The 18921-nt window shown below is 40.1% G+C and overlaps 1 protein-coding gene across 1 annotated transcript; it reads right to left on the bottom strand.

Annotated features, from left to right (window-relative positions):
* Window positions 1-5064: 5064 nt before the first annotated feature.
* On the bottom strand, window positions 5065-17575 carry Myct1 (MYC target 1). Its single transcript, XM_006978085.4, has 2 exons — window positions 17381-17575; window positions 5065-7690 (listed from the first exon to the last, which is right to left on the bottom strand). The coding sequence occupies exons 1-2, from the start codon at window positions 17430-17432 to the stop codon at window positions 7179-7181; spliced, it is 564 nt and encodes a 187-aa protein (XP_006978147.1). The 5' UTR covers window positions 17433-17575; the 3' UTR covers window positions 5065-7178.
* Window positions 17576-18921: the final 1346 nt, after the last annotated feature.

Genomic DNA, 18921 nt, shown 5'->3' with positions numbered 1-18921 from the left:
AGTAAATAAACAAACAAACAAACAAAAAAACAAAAACCCAAATCCTTCATTGACTAGAGTAGCAATTTAATGATAATTGAACTGCATTAGCACATTGTTCATCACAGCTTCTAAAAGCATTTCCCCAAACAACACTACATTAATAGGTTTCAAATATAAAGGCCTGATATTGCAAAGATGATTATTCTGCTTGCCTGTCCATTCAAAATTCCTATGTGAATGTTTGTTGAAATTTCATTTAAAACTTTGGTGTGTGTGTGTGTGTGTGTGTGTGTGTGTGTGTGTGTGTGTGTGTGTGTAGAACCTAGGGTCTCACACATGCTAGGTAGGCTCTCTACTGTTGGGCTATTTCTTCAATCCCTTTACATATTCCTTTACTTTCAACTTTGCTCAGCCATTTCAATTCAAGTAAGATGCAGGATATTGGCTTATGGGCTGGTAAGTCTTGATACGACAGAAGTCCATCATTTGGTGTGCCTGCATATATTTCATCAGATTTAAGTATTTTGGTTTTTGTTTCTCAAGACAGGGTTTCTCTATGTAGCCTTGGCTGTCCTGGAACTCACTCTGTTATAGTTCAAGACCAGGCTGGCCTTGAACTCACAGAGATCCACCTGCCTCTGCCTCCCAAGAAGTGCTGGGATTAAAGGTGTGCGCCACCACCATCTGGCTCAGATTTAATTTTTATAGGGAATGAGTATAACTGACTTAAGTTTGTGTCTGGTGTCTTCTGCTTTCACTTTTTATTTCTGTTATTGTTTTCTGTTTTCTACCATTTATGACACGACCCATAATTTATCTGTTTTCAAGCTCATTTTCCCAAAAGTAGGTCACTTGCTAGCATAATTTCTTTTTAATGTGCTTCTTATGTATGTATTTCTCAGTTTACAAGCTTTAGAAATGAAGCAACGCATAAAACCTCTGTGTTTTTCGCGGTTTGACAGGTTTTTATAATCCAACCTAGCATTATTTATATAGAACTGGGAATTTGATAGAAACTTGTTGCTGTGCCTAATGGATAATTGAATTACCCCCACTATAGGAAGGAGGGAGATGTTGTCAGACTTCATGATGTACAGGGATGAAGAATTTCAACATGACTGACACTTCATTGATTTTTTTTCTTCTCTTTTGTGGGTTAGCTTAAATTCTTTTTTCTTGTTATTACAGAAGAAACGGGCTTTTAAATATGATTTAAGGTTTCAGTCATTTGTAAGACACTGCTTCTCCTGCCTCCAGGTTCCCAAACATGCTGTGGAAACCACCACTGCTGCTACCTGTCCAAGAGCCTTCGTAACCGAAGCAGTGAGATGCATTTGGTGTGGAGATTGTTCCTGCCACAAATGGGCCGGCGGTCAGTGGTGGGAACTCAGATCTGAGAAGTGGCAGGAGGGAACAAAGCCATGTTCTGTGTTCTCCACACAGCCGTTCTCCTCCATCGGCCAGGAAGTCATGCTGGAAGCTTCTGGCTTTATCTAGTCCACTAGCATGTGACCAAATTTTTCTCTTGCATTATGTGAAGCAAAGGAAGAGATGATGTAACAGGCTGAGAGAAGCAGAAAGAGAAGTGCGGGGGCAGGGGGAGGCAGGGGAAAACGTAAAAATGAGGTAAAAATGAGTTGAATCTGTAGCAAATTTCCAGTAACAGTATGAAACAGTTAAATTTTTAGAAGTATTTGTTCCAAACATCATAGTAAATCAATTGCAGCTTCGCACAGTGTGCGTGAATCCATGTAGGGTTCATATGGGCCCTTTCTCTTAATTTCCTTGATTGTTTTAAAACAATGTGAGGTGTTCTCAACAATGGCATACCGTGTCTCCAAGCCGTCTATTATCAATCATCAAAATTCTAATGTGCCTTATTTTTTTGTGGGTTGCTTTTTTGAAAGACAGGGAGAGAGAGAAAGAAGAGAGTGAGAAAAAGAGAGATAGAGATAGATAGATGAGAGAGAGAGATAGAGAGAGAGAGAGAGAGAGAGGGAGAGGGAGAGGGAGAGGGAGAAAAGGGGGAGGGAGGGAGAGGAAGAGGGAAGGAATGGAAAGAATGTCAGAGTCTCATGTTATTCCAGGCTGACTTAAAACTTCCTATGTACCAGAAGGTGACTTTGAACTTCTGATACTCCTGCCTCCATTTCCCTAGTGTTAGGAGTGCCGCTGTTTGCTTTTGTGGTACTGACTGGACCCCAGGCCTTAAAGTGTATCAGGCAAATGCTGTACTCACTGAGCTACACTTCCCACCCTTGCTGTGGATTTTTAGTAGGAGGGCTTTTCTTTGTTGTTTCGGGTTGTTTGTTCTTACTTTCAGGGTCATCCACATCTTGGGGGGCGGGGGTTGTTTTTATGCTTTTCTATTTAGGATACATTTTGCTAAATTCTGTTATTGAATTTCCTAACTTTTCTCTCACAGTGACTTTCCCACTGATCTTCTGAGTTATTTTTGCAAACAGCATTAGCTCTCCGTTCTGTGCTTCATCAAAACTGTCTCTCACTTTGTTCTTCGTCTTTGAAGGAACATCTGCCTGTGGCCACCATCATGGACTGCCTGGACGCCCCCACTGTTTGCCTTCTGTTCATTAAGAGTGGACAACTCCAGCGCCTCCTGTTGCTCACTGTAGTCAGGAAATCAATTTAGGCTTCAGTCTGCCCACTGCCAGTCTTAGCTAAGCACAGGCTTCCTTGAGTAGCTTGTGTTTTCAATGAAGACTCTAGAATCATGATGTCCCTAGCGTCATTGGAATCCCAGCGCTCACAACTCTGTTTCTAAGGTTATTTTCAGTCATTGTAGAGGACAAGGTATAGGACCAGGTCATTTGTCTGTAGTGACCCACTTTAACCCTGCAGTCCTGGGTCTTCCTGGTCACACCTTTTAGAGCTTGATCGGTTGTTTCCTAAATGTATCTTAAAACAGCCTGTATAGGCGAGAGCTTCCCATGGCTGCCTTCTATTCACTTGCCCAAATAAAACAGATTCAACCGACCCCTGTCTCTTACATAGTTTTGACTGTGAAATCAACTTTAAAAGTACCATCTACAATATTAAAAGCTCTTTAGTAAACAGTGTCTATACTGAAAGACTCAGAGATGGCATTCCTTTTATCACAGCTAAGCAGAGGTGCCCTGCTTTTCAAATCAAATCAGACAAATGGAGTATGTTTCCCTACATAATCTCAATTCAGGAACACACCTAAGGTATATGAATCCCTGGAAAAATGCTATGTGTATAGCACCACCTTGTATGGAAAACTGTTCTACAAAATTCATGGAAGTGTGTTAGCGATTGTTCTATGAGTTTTTAAACAGGAAGAGAAGAAATGTGCCTGTAGTTGCTCATCACTCTGTCAGTACCCATGAGAACTCTGAATGGAGAAATGCTAAATCACATGCCAGCTGCATTCTGTTCAATGGGTCCCTTGCCACGGAATTCCACAAAGGAAATGAATCTGCTTCTGCAGATGTGTTCTGATTTCCTTTTGGAACTGGGATTCTGCCACGGTGATGGATTTATAAAAGTCACTCTTGTTCCCAGGGCACCTAGTTATCCTTGCTTAGAAGATAAAGGATCACAGTACAGGTGAAAGGAGAGACTTGGGGGCTGGGATCCTCACAGGTGTCCTGTCCTGAAAGCATTGTCAGCCCTGGACAGCACCGCCCTGACTCTTGAGTGAGGTTTAGAAACATTTAAAGAGAGTGTTCCCAGGAGAGGGCTGTGTCTGCCACGGGAGTCTAATTGTCTGACTCAGGGAGGAGCTGTCCCGGGCACACCCGAGAATGTGCTTCTCATCTTCTGTCATTTTAACAAACTGGGAAGTTAATTTTTTTCAAGGTAAAGAGTCATAAAATGGTACATGTCACCTTCAGGAGTGGGGGTTTGGTGGAAGGACACTATAGTCCCTTTACTCCATGCCTCTGCCTCTCCAGTATCTTTTCCCCCTCCATGTCACCCACGGTGGCAATTCTCCTGCTCCCTCCCTCCCAATCATTTCTTCCCTCAAAGGACAACTTGGTTAGTTGCTTACCAAGTTATAGAATGTTCTGGTTCAGTCGTACATGGCTATTATATCAGGATTGGTCTGGCTAAAAATAAACTGGAGCTTCTCTTAAACAGAAAATTGTGTGCCTGATAGGCATGTTGAGATCAACATAGGGATCTTATTCTACTTTAATTTCGAGACAGGATCTTCTATAGCTTAGCCTGGTCTAACACTTGCTATATAGCTGGTAATGATCTTGAACCCCTGATCCTCCCACCTCTACTTCCCAAGTACTAGGATATGTACAACACACAGCTATTCAAGACTCTGGGTACATTTCATCAGTCTTCTCAAAGGGCAGCCCCCATGTACCTGGTCAGCGAAGCACAGGAGGGGCCCTCTTCTCTACATACATTTGCTAAAAGTGATGTGATATGTTGTTCTCTTTTAAATAAATAATGTAGCAGACAAAAAGTGGCCAGAATAGTTTAAATGCACACAGGCACCTTCTCAAGAAAAAAACAATAACTTCCATAGTAAATACTTGTTATTTTTTTTTTTAATTATCTATTACCTGGCCTCTGCCAGATGTTTTTGTGGGGAAAAGAACTTGGTGCACTCATTTACAAACAGTGGCCTACCAGATGTTTTATTTTTTATTCACTAACAGGTATTATGCTTTTAAAGTTTAGGTCTTGTTGTATAATGCAGGCTGGACTCAATGTCATGGTGCAATCTCCTTCCTCGGCTTTCTGAGTTCTGGAATTACAGGCATGTGCCGTCATACCAAGGTCAATTAATAATTCTTAAGCCCCACATTATTTTTTCATTATATCTCTTTAAGGCAAGCATGGTAGTGCAAGGCTTTAATCCTAGCATACAGGAGGCAGAAGCAAGCAGATCCCTGTGAGTTACTGGCTAGCTTGTTCTACATAGCAAGTTCCCGGGTCAGCAAACGCTAATAGTGAGACTCTGTCTCAAAAATTAGGCTTTTTCTGTTTTACATCTATTTTTACAAATGCCTTACTTCTTGGTGGAAGGGTTTTTTTTTTTTTTTTTTTTTTTTTTTTGCTAGTCAAGAAATAAACCGTGAATTGAAATTGTTATCAGTTTTATTTCATAATTGACAAAACATTTCAAATAAAACAACTACAACTAAAAGCACTTCCAGCTTTGGTTTTAGCTTCACATTTCATACAATGCACAATATTTATAAAATACTCCTCTTGGTCATTTTATAACAGGGGCTAAATTAGCAAGAGTTCTGCCAACGAGCTAAATGAAGCCGAGGACTTCTGCTCGCATTTCCTTCCCTTGGGAGGTAGGAACAGTTTTCATTCCCAGTATGAATGACTGATAAAAAGCATGCCTTCTTTCCTCCTCATGTTAAACACTGAGGATGACATCCAACCTAAAATTAGCCTTGTTACTAAGCTGATGCTCTTGCAAAATCTTACCAGGGCTATGTTACAGCTTCTGAATTTCCTTAGTAAAAAAAAAGTCAGCTGCCAATGCATCTTAGCTTCTTGGTTTGCTTAAATTTTTTCCTTCCTTATTCTCTTGTATACTTAATTACAAGATATTTTGGTAGGCTTTTTGAAGACAAATTTCTCTAAGGGAACAATGGTAGTACAAATTATATGAAACTAATAAAGGTAGTCTATAGGGGATCTTTTATGCAAGTAGTTATATTCTTAAGCTATGATCAGACACTATTAGCTGGGACCAGTGGGTATTGCCACAAACCCCAACCTACAGAAGATTAAACAACAACACAAGCTAAATATCTGATGTGTCAGGTTCTGAATAACCCCTGGTGACCTCCTGTCCTTGGAGCAAAAGGACCACTGAAAGTCTCTGGTGCCCACATTAAAGATGCCTCAATCTGTTGATGTGGACTCCTTGGGTGACCATCTGAAACAGTGACCATTTAGCCTGCATTAGTCACCTTAAAAAGACTTTAGAGAAGAGGGAGATGGAATTCACAGAGCATCATCTGGGGGATGGTACCTGAGGGCTGAGGTGACCGGGAGGAATTGCTTTCTGGAGAGGCAGCATGTTTCCACTGTGGACTATCTCTCTGTAGAATAATCCTTATTTGACCACAGAGTTAACAGGGAAAATCCCCCTAGAGCAGTGGTTCTCAACCTTCCTAATGCTGTGACCCTTTAATACAGTTCCTCATATGTGGTGGCCCCCAACCATAAAATTATTTTTGTTGCTACTTCATAAACTCTAATTTTTGCTACTGTTATGAATTATAATGTAAATATCTGTGTTTTTGGATGGTCTTAGGCAACAACTGTGGAAGAGCTATTCAGTACCCAAAGGGGTCGTCACCTACAGGTTGAAAAACACTGTCCTAGATAAAATGCTTTCCTTGCCATTGGATCCAAATCCAAGAAAGAAAATACAACTTGATGTTAAATTAAAATTTGTTCTTAGGACAAATAGAGAAGCTGTTGCTTTGGTAATAACTACAACAGTCATGTTAAATCCTCATGTTAGTAAATTCAAGGGTTTTACTTCAATGATGTGGGTAATTATACCAGGAAGAACTTCAAAAGGAGTTTATCTGGCTGGGGAAAAAAATTTAAGTGTCAAAACTGAACCATCTTAAGACACCAATGGAGCTTAGCTTTTTTGCTTAATTCTCATACATAACTGTGTAGAATCACCAGATATTACAACATTCACTATTCTATCATCTTGTACACACACATCATTAAAGCTCCAAGATTCTAGGATGCTACCGACTCACTCGTCACCCAGAAAGTAACATTAAAATTCCTTGATGTTAGTGGCTTTTGTCTGTCAGCAGTCACATGGGAAAGTGGATGGGGATTGCAACCATAAGCAACTGACAGCTAAAGTCTTCTTCACTGAAAACATACAAATACGCAGGATTTGTATGTTAGAATCTTTAATCGGTATCTTTAATTCAATGCCTCACACTGAATTCAAAATACATAAATATAGAACTTTTTGAGAAAATAATACTCATGTGAGACATAAAATGAGAAAACCGTGTTCAAAAGCAACTGTGCCTTACTCGGTAATGCTCAGCTTTCATGAGCCTATCAACTTGGAAAATCAATCATTAGTGCCATAACCCCAAAAATCTGTTTACCCTATATATCATTTCCTTTCTAGATGAGACAAAAATTAAAAAAAAAAAAAAAGAATTAAAAACAACGAAAGCCCAGACTCAGGAATCGGGAAATGCCTTGATGATGGACTCATAGGCAGGTGGGGGCGGTGTGGAAAGGCCCATCCGCAAGCTGTTGCTGGACCAGCGGAAGTCAGGTCGGCTCAGATTGTGCCCGGTGCTGATGGCGGATGGGGTGGTGGAGGCAGGCAGGGTCATCAGCTGACTCTCAGTTTCCACCGGAAGTGGTGGGCATTGCAGGAAGGGATGGAAAGTTGAAGCCCTGAAGCTTGATTTCCTGGGGAAGGAATTTGCCAGCTCCATGGAAGCTTGTCTCTGGAAGGTGAGACTGGCCAGGCTGAGGTTGCTTCGACGCTCACAGCCACTGTGGCGGTAGAATCCAGTTCGGTTGAGGCCCTGGTTGTAGGACCTGGGTCGCCTGGTGGGACTCCACTGTGAGATGGGAGCGCTAGCTCTTCTTCTTCGAGACAGGAAAACGAACAGCGCCCAGAGAAATCCTCCGATTGCGAGCCCAATCGCCACAGAGACAGTGAAGGACATTATAAGGTCCTCTAAAACAAAGAATAGTCAATAAACCAACAGCTCTAATTTCAAAGACAATTCATTTAAAAACACAGGGCAGAGTATGAACTGTAATTCACGGAATGAGTTCTGAATTTTAACATACTTGGAATTAGGGAAGTAGAGAATGATCAGGACTCCCCTTATTCAAACAGAAAGCTATAAAAAGCATTGGCTCATGTTCCTGAATCATCTTTAGAAATGAACGTCTCGTTGAAGTTCAACTTTAACTTACCAGTTTTTCTTACAGAACTGCAAATGTCCACAGCTCATTTCCTTTTGAATTATGATTGGAGCTAACGTGCCCCTTGGGAAAGAAGGTCATCGCAGCGTTCAGCATGCCTTCCTCTCTGTCTGCTTTGCTCTGTCACACTGATTTCTCCCACCTGCAGTCTTGATGGCAACTCACTTCCTGCGCTCTGTCATAGGTAGAGTCATAACCATCTGGAGGACTGACTGATTTATGTCGTATTTCCTTAACACCCAGACTCTCAGGGCCCTGACTCCACAATGACATGACCCGTGTGGTTCCAGCTCCTACTTTTCTTATGTCTGTGTTATGATAATAAAACCCCATCTCCTGAATCTCCACACACGTTCCTCTGCACACCAGTGTCCTCCAATTCCACTGAGCTTGGATTTGCTCTGATTTCCTCGGCCGGCAAGTACATATACGTGCATATCTTCCTCTTCTCTCAATAGAGGTGCTACCTGGCTGTCCCTTAGCAATTAGAAATTGAAAGCATAATATTAACAAATTTACTGGAGTGGCTGAGCCCTACTCTACATGGAAAACCTCTAGATATTTGAGGCCTCTTCCAGCTTAGTGCTCAGAACGTTCCTCATCCTGCATTCCATGTGCCAACCCCAAACTGCTGTTTGCTTTCTGTCTCAAAGCCTGTGATTCTTTCCAATCCTCTGAGCTTTCACATATAATTTTCCTTATAGAGGGACATAAATTTCTTCATCTGGGGAACTCATTTTTATAGAACTGTTCTGAGTACTGTCTTTCTTGTACAAAAACAAAATGAGTTAACCATTAAGTAGAAAGGTAAGGTGTAAATTAAATTGCTTATACAAGGATTCTGCAGGCAAAAAGATATAGACTGGAAACATGCTTATGAAGGTACTAGTATTGGGGTCACAGGCACAGATTCTTTGTTTGTAATCCTGTTAGCAGACAGAATCTATTCCCTACTCTAAGGGCAACAGTGGATCTCACTTGACCAATGGGAAGCAATGGAATTGAGGTTTTGTAAGTTCAGGTCTAGAGTTCAAAAGACTTTCCACTTCCACCCTGGTTGGTTTGGGGATTTCTCCATAGCAGACACAGGAATAAAGCCAAGCTAGTGTGGTAGCCAATGAAAGATACAGGGCTATTTGAGTACTATCCCTATGGCTCTGACTGGGAGCCTGCTATCCTGGACATGACAATAGAATGATTTGCTCTAGGTCATTCAGATGCTGGCAAACCCCATCTGACTACAGGGCAAACCAAAGACCAGCAGAAAAATCCATCTTGTTGACCCCATGCTGAATTGTCAACCCTAAACCATGAGCTAATTCCCTGATTATTATTTTTACAAAACTCTGTTTTGAGGTGGTTATTGATTAGCAAATGCTCATTGATTACAAGGTTACACAATTGCAGATCCAGCACTATTGAATAAATATTGATGAGTTGCTGTGGGATGTTCTGTATGTGCTGTGGGAGCCCGTTCTTAGGTTCCTCGTGGCTTTACCCAGCAGGTCCACGTAGAGGATGATTAGGACCACGGGCCTGAGTGCAGGTGTCTGAGATGGTCTGCACTTGGCTGTGCTGGGGGATGGTCTGTATGTCAAGTTGCTCTGATTGGTCAATAAATAAAACCTGATTGGCCGTGATTAGGCAGGAAGTATAGGCGGGACTAACAGAGAGGAGAAATAAAAAAAACAGGAAGGCAGCAGTCACTGCCTGCAGCAGCCTCCAGGACAAAGAAGATGTAAAGTACTGGTAAGCCACGAGCCACGTGGCAAGGTATAGATTTATAGAAATGGATTAATTTAAGCTATAAGAACAGTTAGCAAGAAGCCTGCCATGGCCATACAGTTTGAAAGCAATATAAGTCTCTGTGTTTACTTGGTTAGGTCTGAGCGGCTGTGGGGCTGGTGGGTGAGAGAGATTTGTCCTGACTGCGGGCAAGACACGAAAACTCAAGTTACAAAGAGTTTGTTTAATCTCACTGATGTCATTTTTTTTAAAGGTGGGGGAAAAGCTAAGTTTTAAAACTGCCGAGCCTTTCTCCAGCTTATTGGTGTAGCATGTAGAAAATCTAGAATGCAGAAATAAAACAAATAAATGCTAATACAATGTAAGTACAGTCACCACTACCTAACTGTAGGACTTATGTTATAGTACCCCTCTACCTCCTATTGCCACAGGGATGTCCTGTGGCAAAGCTGTCTTTGTTGTTATTGCAAATATCTTCACATATAATCACATGAAAACTTTCCAAAACACTTCACATTAACCATAAACTAAGTTCTTTATGAGATGGCTTTTGAAGTCTAAGACAATTTAGGACAAAGTTACTGAATCCAGTACTGATGTTTTGAAATCTTCCTCACAAAAATAAGGAGTTATAGCATTGAAGTTCCATCTTTTAGAGATTTCATAGAATCAGATATTATTTTAAAAATCAAATGAACATAATTGAACCTAAAAATTTGTCTTACTTTGTGTGATTCAAACTTAACTTTATCAATGTCCCCAAATCTAAAATTCTGATTATAAAGAGGTTTCAGAAATTGCGCTCCTAACTACCACCGCTACTGTGCCTTCCAACTCGAAGGTCTTAAAGTTGACCACGGTTCTCAGAAAACATAATCACAACCTCAATGCTGTGAACGTTTAGTAGAGGTCACCATCTAGTGGGCCACTGTTGAATTGTCACAACATGGTTTTCATAAAATCGAATGCTGGTTAATACATTCAAAGCTCTACAGTTGCAGGACTCATGGGCTCTCCTCGTCCCCAAATAGACCACCCTATCTCCACTCCCTAAAGTGTACATGAGGATGGTTTCATCAATAGGAAGGATGTGATGAAAGGCCTTTTGGGGGAATAGACTTTAGTGTACAGAAATGTGAATGGTTAAAATTAGCTGGTTATGCAAAGAATAAGTAGTTTCTGCATTTGTCACATCATCTGGGAAATTCTGTTGGGTTCAACAAGAGAATGAGATTCAGTCCCCCACCCCCCCACCAGCCCATCTATGCTGCTGTTTTTCCAACACCACCACATGCAGTAGGAGTTCACAGCTTTTCCAGATGGGCTTCATGTTTTATGCTTCTTGCCTTTGGAGGATCATCCATGTGTGTCCAGCTGCCCTCTCTTTTCAATCATGTAGTGGGTCCAATCATATCACACATGCATTCCAACCACCTCCCCACCAGAGTAAAAGCCAGCTCCTAAATATGGTCTAAAATTCTCCTATCTGAAAGCTAGGAGAATCCCAAAGCCCCCGTGGTTGGGCTCACCACCTGATTCTGCTTTCTTGTTCTTTACCAAATATGCTTCTGATCAAGGGCTCGTGCCTAGTTCTAATCTGTTCTTTCAAAAATATGTTTATAGGTATCTACATGGTTATTTTTTTCCATGTCTTTTGTTTTCTTCCTTTTTCCTTTAGGTATTACCTACCCTTCTTGTGGAGGCCTCCTCATTCCAAAATTACATCCTGACCCATTTCTTACACTCAGCTTACCCTCCCTCCCCATTACAGGAAGTAATGGGTTCAATTCATATTCCTAGAAAAATAAGTAAATGAGATGTCTATGCATTACAAGCCCTCAGACTTGAAACATGGGAAGCTGACTTCTGTCTGTAATGGTAAAAAGGAATGAATGAAAGCAATAATGTTAGCACTGACACCTTGAATAGGGTGGTGGACAAATGCACACAGGCTTGGAAGATTCCGGTGTGGTTTTTATCCAACAGTACTTGATCACAATTCCCAGGACATGGAATCAACCCGAGTGCCCATAGCCAGATGAGTAAGGTGAGGAAATGGAGCCTGTGGAGTCCTGAGTGGCACAGTGGTGGTTTAGGGAGTGGTGGGTCCCCTTCATGACAATGGTTTCAAAAGAATTTATCACTGAGCATGGTCAAAGGCATCTTAGGTTGTGTGTGTGTGTGTGTGTGTGTGTGCGCGCGCGTGCGCGCGCGCAGTGTGCAATGTCTGTGTGACAAAAATCCAAACAATGCAGTTCTCAAAACTAACCCAATGTTATTTAGTAGCCTATGAATATGCATGAGTAGTGTATAATAATAGAATATTATTACTGAACCTAAAAAGGACAAAAAGGAAATTCTGTACTTTAAAACAATATAGATGAATCTGAAAAGGCATCATAGAACCTGAAATAAGTGAGACACAGAATGGACGAGTCTTCACTGTAGAATTCTTCGAACGTTTTTTGTCCAGTGAATATTTTCATAGTAAAGTTGAGAAGACATGTCAACAGAGCATAAATGACTTCTGCCAGATCGGTGTGGAAATATAATTCAAGTGGCAAATTCTTGGAAAACACAAACCGTCATAACTAAGAAAAATGTCAGAAAATCTTCGTGGTCCTCTGATGAGCTGGAGGGATAGCTCAGTGGTCACTGTTCTTACAGAGGTCCTAAGTTTGGTTTCCAGCACCCACACATCCACACTGACTGGCGAGCTCACAACCACCTGTAACTCCAGCTTTGGGAAATCCAACACCTCTGGCCTCCAGGGGTACCTTTATTTATGTGGGCACCTTTCTACACAGACATACACATTCACACACACACACACACACACACACACACACACACACACATGCACACACAATTTTAAAGTAAAATTTTAATTTAAAACTTCCAGCTAAAAACACCATATGTAATGAATATGTAGTGAATATTTTAGATAATAAATAACCACCAACCCAATTTTATATACACTCTTTGAGATAGTTCAAAATTAATAAATACTTCTGACTTGTTTTTACAAGGCTTGCATAATGTTGATACTCAAATCTAACTTAGTTTTCACAAACAAAGACAGTTCTCATGATTTCAGTGCAGGAGTCTGGAGACCATGGATGCACGAGGAAGTACACATAGACTTATGAGCTCGGGTTCAGTGATAACCTTAGCTCTGTGGAGCCCAGGGAGAGACGTAATCTCTTGACTCTTACTCAGAATCCAGATGCAGCTGTTTTAAGAACCTGCATTTGTAAACACTTGTTCTTCAAAGTCTTTAAGTAACAGACATATGGAAATAATTACCAGGCTATTAATATGTAATAATGCATAATTGTTGAATAATTTTTTTATACATACAACCAAAGAAATGAGCTGGAGAAATGGACAATGTTTGCTTGCTGTTTTGAGAGGATGTTATGGAGACCCATGAGCTGCCCATGCCTGCTCCACCACCACCCCAATACTCTGCGAACATCTTATCTCATTTGCTTGCTATACCCCTAAAAGTCACATTTTTTTCTGGGCACATCATTTGCTGTAGGTTGAGGCATACCTTTTTTTATAGGCTGAGGAACCTTAGATAAGGATCCCACCCCTTGAGAGCCCTAGCTCCCCCAACAAATCAGTTTGTAACCCTCAGCTACCTCAGAGCAGGGTAAGGCAATAACAAGGAGGCACGGAAGTGTGTGTTCTACTCCTAAACTGCCAAATGAATCACTAAACACGAAGACTGGAACATCATTTTTGGAAGCCAGCACTGTTCTGCAATAACAAGGTGTTTTATAACCGAGACGGTGTTTGTGGTTTGTTTCTTTTTCTGTTCCAGCTTCAAAACACTAGAAGCCTAAAGAACTCAAAAATGTAAGTTTTTTGCCATAAGCAGTAGCAGGAAAGAGAAAGTATCATCTGCATGTTTTTTCATGAGCAGTGTAAAGAGAAGTTTGGAGGAGAGAAAGACAAGAGCTTTACAGTATGTGAGCCATGAGGGCTCTGGGAATGAGGCCATTCCGCCTTCCCTCCATCCTTTAGGGAATCCCAGTAGCTGGTACCCACCCCTAGATTCCTGGTTAATATATGTAGAGATACTCAAAGGTCCCCATGAGAAGCACTGGGTGCCAGAAGGGCAGAACAAGAGTCAGGCTCCTGAAGTTCCAGGATCACAGGAGAATGTTAAAGTTGCTCTGGGCATTGAGACAGATGGGAGAGTAATGGAATGAGAGTCAGTAGACAGTCTCACAAAAAAAAGAAAAAGAAAGAAAGAAAAGAAAAATTATGTTCTTAGTCAGAAGTGCACAGATCACAAGAACCTGGTTTTGCAATTAAGGACTCCAACAATGAAGACAGGGAGAGAAAAACATCCTCAGAGCAGATGAGGCACACTTGTCAGTAGATGTCAGCAGAGGACTTGATCAAGGTCCCTCTTGTACCTGAAGTACCCGTCATCTTCAGTCCTTACAAGCTATCTCCAACCTTAGAGAGAAACCCAAAAAAGGTGGAGACAAGGAGCCATAGAGTCACCACAGTGCAAGAAGTACCTCAAACTTCTACATCACTATTCAGAATCTTAAAGGCAGCTGCCTCCACTCTGATTTCCAGTTCTGTCCCCTAATTTCCATCCGAATGTTCTGATCTGCCATTTGCTTCTTTGCACACACACCCTAGAGTTTTTACTTCACACATTTGCTGATAACAGTTCTCCCAAGTGCTCCCAAATTCTCAGACAACCTCTGACCCATATCATCTTGATCTGTTGCCTAATAAGGTCATCTAAGGCTCCATAGTGAATGAATGAACTGAAGGAGTTTGAGTTACCACGCCAGAAATGAATGACCAGAATGTTATCCTTAGAATTATCTTCCTATTTGGAACTTCTTTGATTTCCTAGCAACAGGTAATATCCCATTTTTTCCCCCTAAAAATGATTTAGGGACTATTTTATATTTTAAGTTCTATACCATATTCTCATTCTTGGTCATTTTGTGTAATATTGTGATAATATATGACAAAACAGAGGTTGTTGATACTATCTATTGATTTAATCATAGGCTTCCATTTGCATATGTAGGAACACCTAATCACCTCCCAGAATGCAATTCTTTTAAAAGAGAAATTGTATTTTGAGGGCGGAGCGATTAGATGAGTAAGTGCAAGTCATATACCAATACACTATCTCAGTTTTTCACAGTGCTGGACAAATGGATGGAAGCAACAACAGCAACACAGTGAGAAGACAGCAGAGAGAACCATAAGTGTGTGTGTGTGTGTGTGTGTGTGTGTGTGTGTGTGTGTGTGTGTGTGTACTCCCAACTATGACAAGAATGCCTGAGCTCTACAACAATGTCAGCCCAATAGTCTCTGAGGGTCTCTGGTTCCTGCTGCCTTTAGGAGATGGTTTACAGAGAACGGACGTGTATTACGTAGAGCAGAGGCAGAATGCAAGGTGGAGTCATCTGTGTTATCAGTCTCAGGCCACTCTTGATGGCGGCTGGCATCAATGGCTGTAGCACTTCCACAACTTTTAGTAGGTTTGGTTGAGTGATAGCTTTGAAAAAGTGCAAGCCTTCATTGTTTGTAGCAACTGAATATCATTACTTAATTTCTTTGCATTCCTTAAGCGAACCAGAAAGTTAAATTTTGAGGTTTTTGTGCACCTCAATATGTTAAGTTTGAGAAGTTTCTCTGGCCCTGTGTGTAAGTTGTCTATGACATTTTTTTATTCTCTTAATTCAAAGGGCTACACAAAAGAGTCCTTTTGGATGCAGATGCTATATTCCACCACACTGTGCATTATTTTTAAATTAATATTTTAAGAGGACCAGTGATCAAAATAGATATCAATTTAGACGCAAAACAGAAATGATAATAGAAAAAAAACTGACATCTATATGTCAGGAAATATTTACATTTCATACACTAAATTTATAATTACATTTTATACTTCATACTTTTACTCCAGAAATAATAATGTAGCTTCACCTCTTTCACCCAAAGCATCAAACATATTTTTGGTCGACCATTTTTGCTTTTGTTTAAAGGTATTTAGCTACACAACAGTCTCTTGGTTTTACCCAACCTCAATTTATCTTCCACCATATCTATATACAAAGAGAAGGGAACATTAATGCCTGTCTTTGACATAGGAATCTTGAATTCCCTGTTAAGCACAGATTTCCTTATTAAGACATCTAAATGCTAGGATAAAGGAATGAACTACATATGAGCATCTTATTGATGTAAGATTTATTTTAATGAAAATCATCTGTGCTCTAACCAATGAACAATGAATTATTTTTCCAAGATAAATGTGGAGATTAACTTGAACACTTTGAAAAGATAGAACTGGCTTTTCTGTGTTAACTTTTACACTTGGAATGACTTACTTTGGAATGATTTACAGTTGTTTTGTGATGATGAATTTACTTAGATGCACTCTAGCTGGTGTTCATCACAATATAAATGAGGACAGTAAATGTCATTTTTCACAAATGTACCATTAGGCCACCCAGAATTCAAAGGTTTTTTGTCTCTTGATGTCTACCTAGGGTTTGTAGCAATAACTTATTTCTCACTAATTTTATTATGCAACTTTATTACTATATCATCGATAAATCTCTTAAAGCTTGAAGCAAGCACATTAATTAATACAAATAACTAATTAGTTAATTCCCTTCATGTCAATACCTGTGATAACAGATAAATAAGTCAGATTATCAGGGCCAGGTTGGCATCACTACTCAGTATTTACCAAATAGCTTCTAAAGCCCTAGCTACCTCCAATTGGAGCAGGAAGCTCGATACAGTTTTCTGAGATGATTAAAAACTCATCTTACACGTAATAGGGTTATAGATATCTCAATAAACTCCAGAACTCCTTTAACTGGATTTGACTTAGATTATTCCCTTTACTTTTACATTTCTCTGGACCACAGAGACATGTCAATGTCACTGTACATTTTAGCCTCTGTATCCTAAATCTGGCCCAGAGAGGGTGATAGTTTTGACCTCAGCACCTTCCTGCTCTTAGCATCACTGAACACTAGATTTTGAGCAGAGGTCAGCCTCCGCCAAAGCACGCTTTGGGGCAGTTTCTCTTCCTTTTGTGACAGGCTTCCATTGTAATAGTCTTAAGTTATTTATGCTTCATCTTTTCTAGATTCATAATTTCATTTTTAATTCCACAGTTTATCTTTGTCACCATACTCAAAATTTATTCAAACTGAGAGTTGTTTTTTAAATTGACTTAGAAAATTAAAAGGAATAACACGGATAAAAACACAGACTTCCAAACCCTCTGTAGAATACCTACCTTGGTTTTGTGAAATAAAACACAGAATCCATCACCTTCAGATGAGCAAAATATAATTTTCCAACAAAACTTCATGTGTTATATTCCATTTGACAAGGACTTCTACTTCATATTTCTTTTTTTAATTTTTCACTTTAAAAAACTTCATCATTCCTAATTAAGTTTTATTAATACCAACCAAACTTTATATGTCTGATCCTTCTTTAATATAGCTTATTCTAAAGTAGCTTATTCTGACAACATTTTTATGAGTAAATAAATCTATGAAAACCATGGCAAGCCAAGTGCCTCAGAGATTTCCAATGTTGTAATAAGTTATGCAGAGAATTTCCGGGCATCTTAATTTTTTAAATTAAAAGCAGTTAAAGAAAGGTAGCTTACCCCAAAAGTTTTCTGGCCATGGGCTCCCTAAACTCGTCGTGTTATTAGCCATAATGTCCACAAGAAAAAGAAGAAGCCAGTGTGTCCAAAAACAAGCAGTTTGATTCTATCCCTTTGTGGTTCAGCAAGAGAAAAATAATTTTCACGCCACCCCACATATACTTGTGTTTACATAGAAGGAAGCAAGTGTATCGTGTTTCCTGCTTTCATACTCGAATTAGCAACTGTTTTTCTTATCTTGGAATTCCACATGGCTCCCAGACACAGAACTATTTCCCTCTCGTCATTTCCTACCCTGTTACTAAGTGCCCTCCTTTCAGCTCCATCCAGAGCTGTTTGGGAACAAGAGGCTTTTTCTTGAGACCCCATCCTTCATTTACATGTAGAGGAAGAAAGCAAGATCCTCGACACAACACTTAAGATCACCCCTGTGCAATGCTGAGCAATAGATGGCTTTCTGATGTTGAAAGCCCATATTCAATTTTTTTAAACTAATATCCTTTACTTACAAATCTCAGATATTACAATTCCTAGGTAATCTTTTCCTATATCTGGTATGTTGATTTTGAAAATGTATTCCTTCCATTCATTCATGCATATTTAAATATGCTTATTTGTGATTTTGTTATCCTTTTCATTGGGATGCAAATGGTGAGAGATGGAGATCATTTCTATGGGGCCAGATAAGGAGAACAGGAATGCAAAACTTGAATTACAGCAGTGATTTCATGCCTGGCCAGGGCTGCAGTAATCCCATGGCTAGCGAAAATTATAGCCAATGTCCTTCCAACCTCATCATAAGGTCCTCTGCATCATAAGACATTGGAAGTGCGAGAAAGAGGTGCTAAATGTCACTTAAGCACACTAAAATGCATCCCTAGATGCATTGAAAACTTGTAGCATGCACACATTCTTGAGAACTCTTGCATGAACCCTGGGATGTTGGGATATGGTCAGCTGAAGCAAATGTCACCCTTCTGAGGTCTGTGACACATTCCTGAGAAACTCGAGAAAAACTAAAGGGCAATATGACAACTCATTTTGCAGCCCCAATTCTCCAAAATTGGGGGGTGATTTCTGCTCATTTTTATCAATTTTCATAGATTTAACTACAAATTCACCAGATTAAAATATACACAACTGATGATCTCAAAGAGAATGAAATAATTATAGAAAATTTGAGAACACCCTCAGCTTTATGAGTTTTTCAAGATGTTTTTATGATATCTTTGTTTAATATCATTTACTTTTATGATGTCTTTATGATATTTTTGGCAATGCTTATTTCCACACTTTCCAGTAAATAATCATGCCATTGCTCAAGAAAGGAAAAAGGGCCCACATTTCCAAAGTCCCCTTTAATTTGTAATATTGTTGACAAACTGTGTATAAATTGGAACTTGAAAGAATGAACTTGCTGTGTCTAAGATACACATGTATTGAAATACTCCCCACCTGGCCGGGTGGTGGTGGCGCACGCCTTTAATCCCAGCACTCGGGAGGCAGAGCCAGGCGGATCTCTGTGAGTTCGAGGCTAGCCT

The sequence above is a fragment of the Peromyscus maniculatus genome, chromosome 16 (assembly GCF_049852395.1).
Source record: "Peromyscus maniculatus bairdii isolate BWxNUB_F1_BW_parent chromosome 16, HU_Pman_BW_mat_3.1, whole genome shotgun sequence".
Taxonomy (NCBI): Eukaryota; Metazoa; Chordata; class Mammalia; order Rodentia; family Cricetidae; genus Peromyscus; species Peromyscus maniculatus.
Note: the sequence above shows the minus strand (reverse complement) of the source record. Positions and strands in the feature narration are given on the sequence as shown.

What these genes read in the sequence shown, in the direction of transcription:
- Myct1 (XM_006978085.4), bottom strand. Translation starts at nt 17,432, where the DNA reads ATGGCTAATAACACGACGAGTTTAGGGAGCCCATGGCCAGAAAACTTT. An exon ending in ATGGCCAGAAAACTTTTGGG is followed by an intron (nt 7,691 to 17,380) that starts GTAAGCTACCTT and finishes TCTTTGTTTTAG; the next exon opens with AGGACCTTATAATGTCCTTC.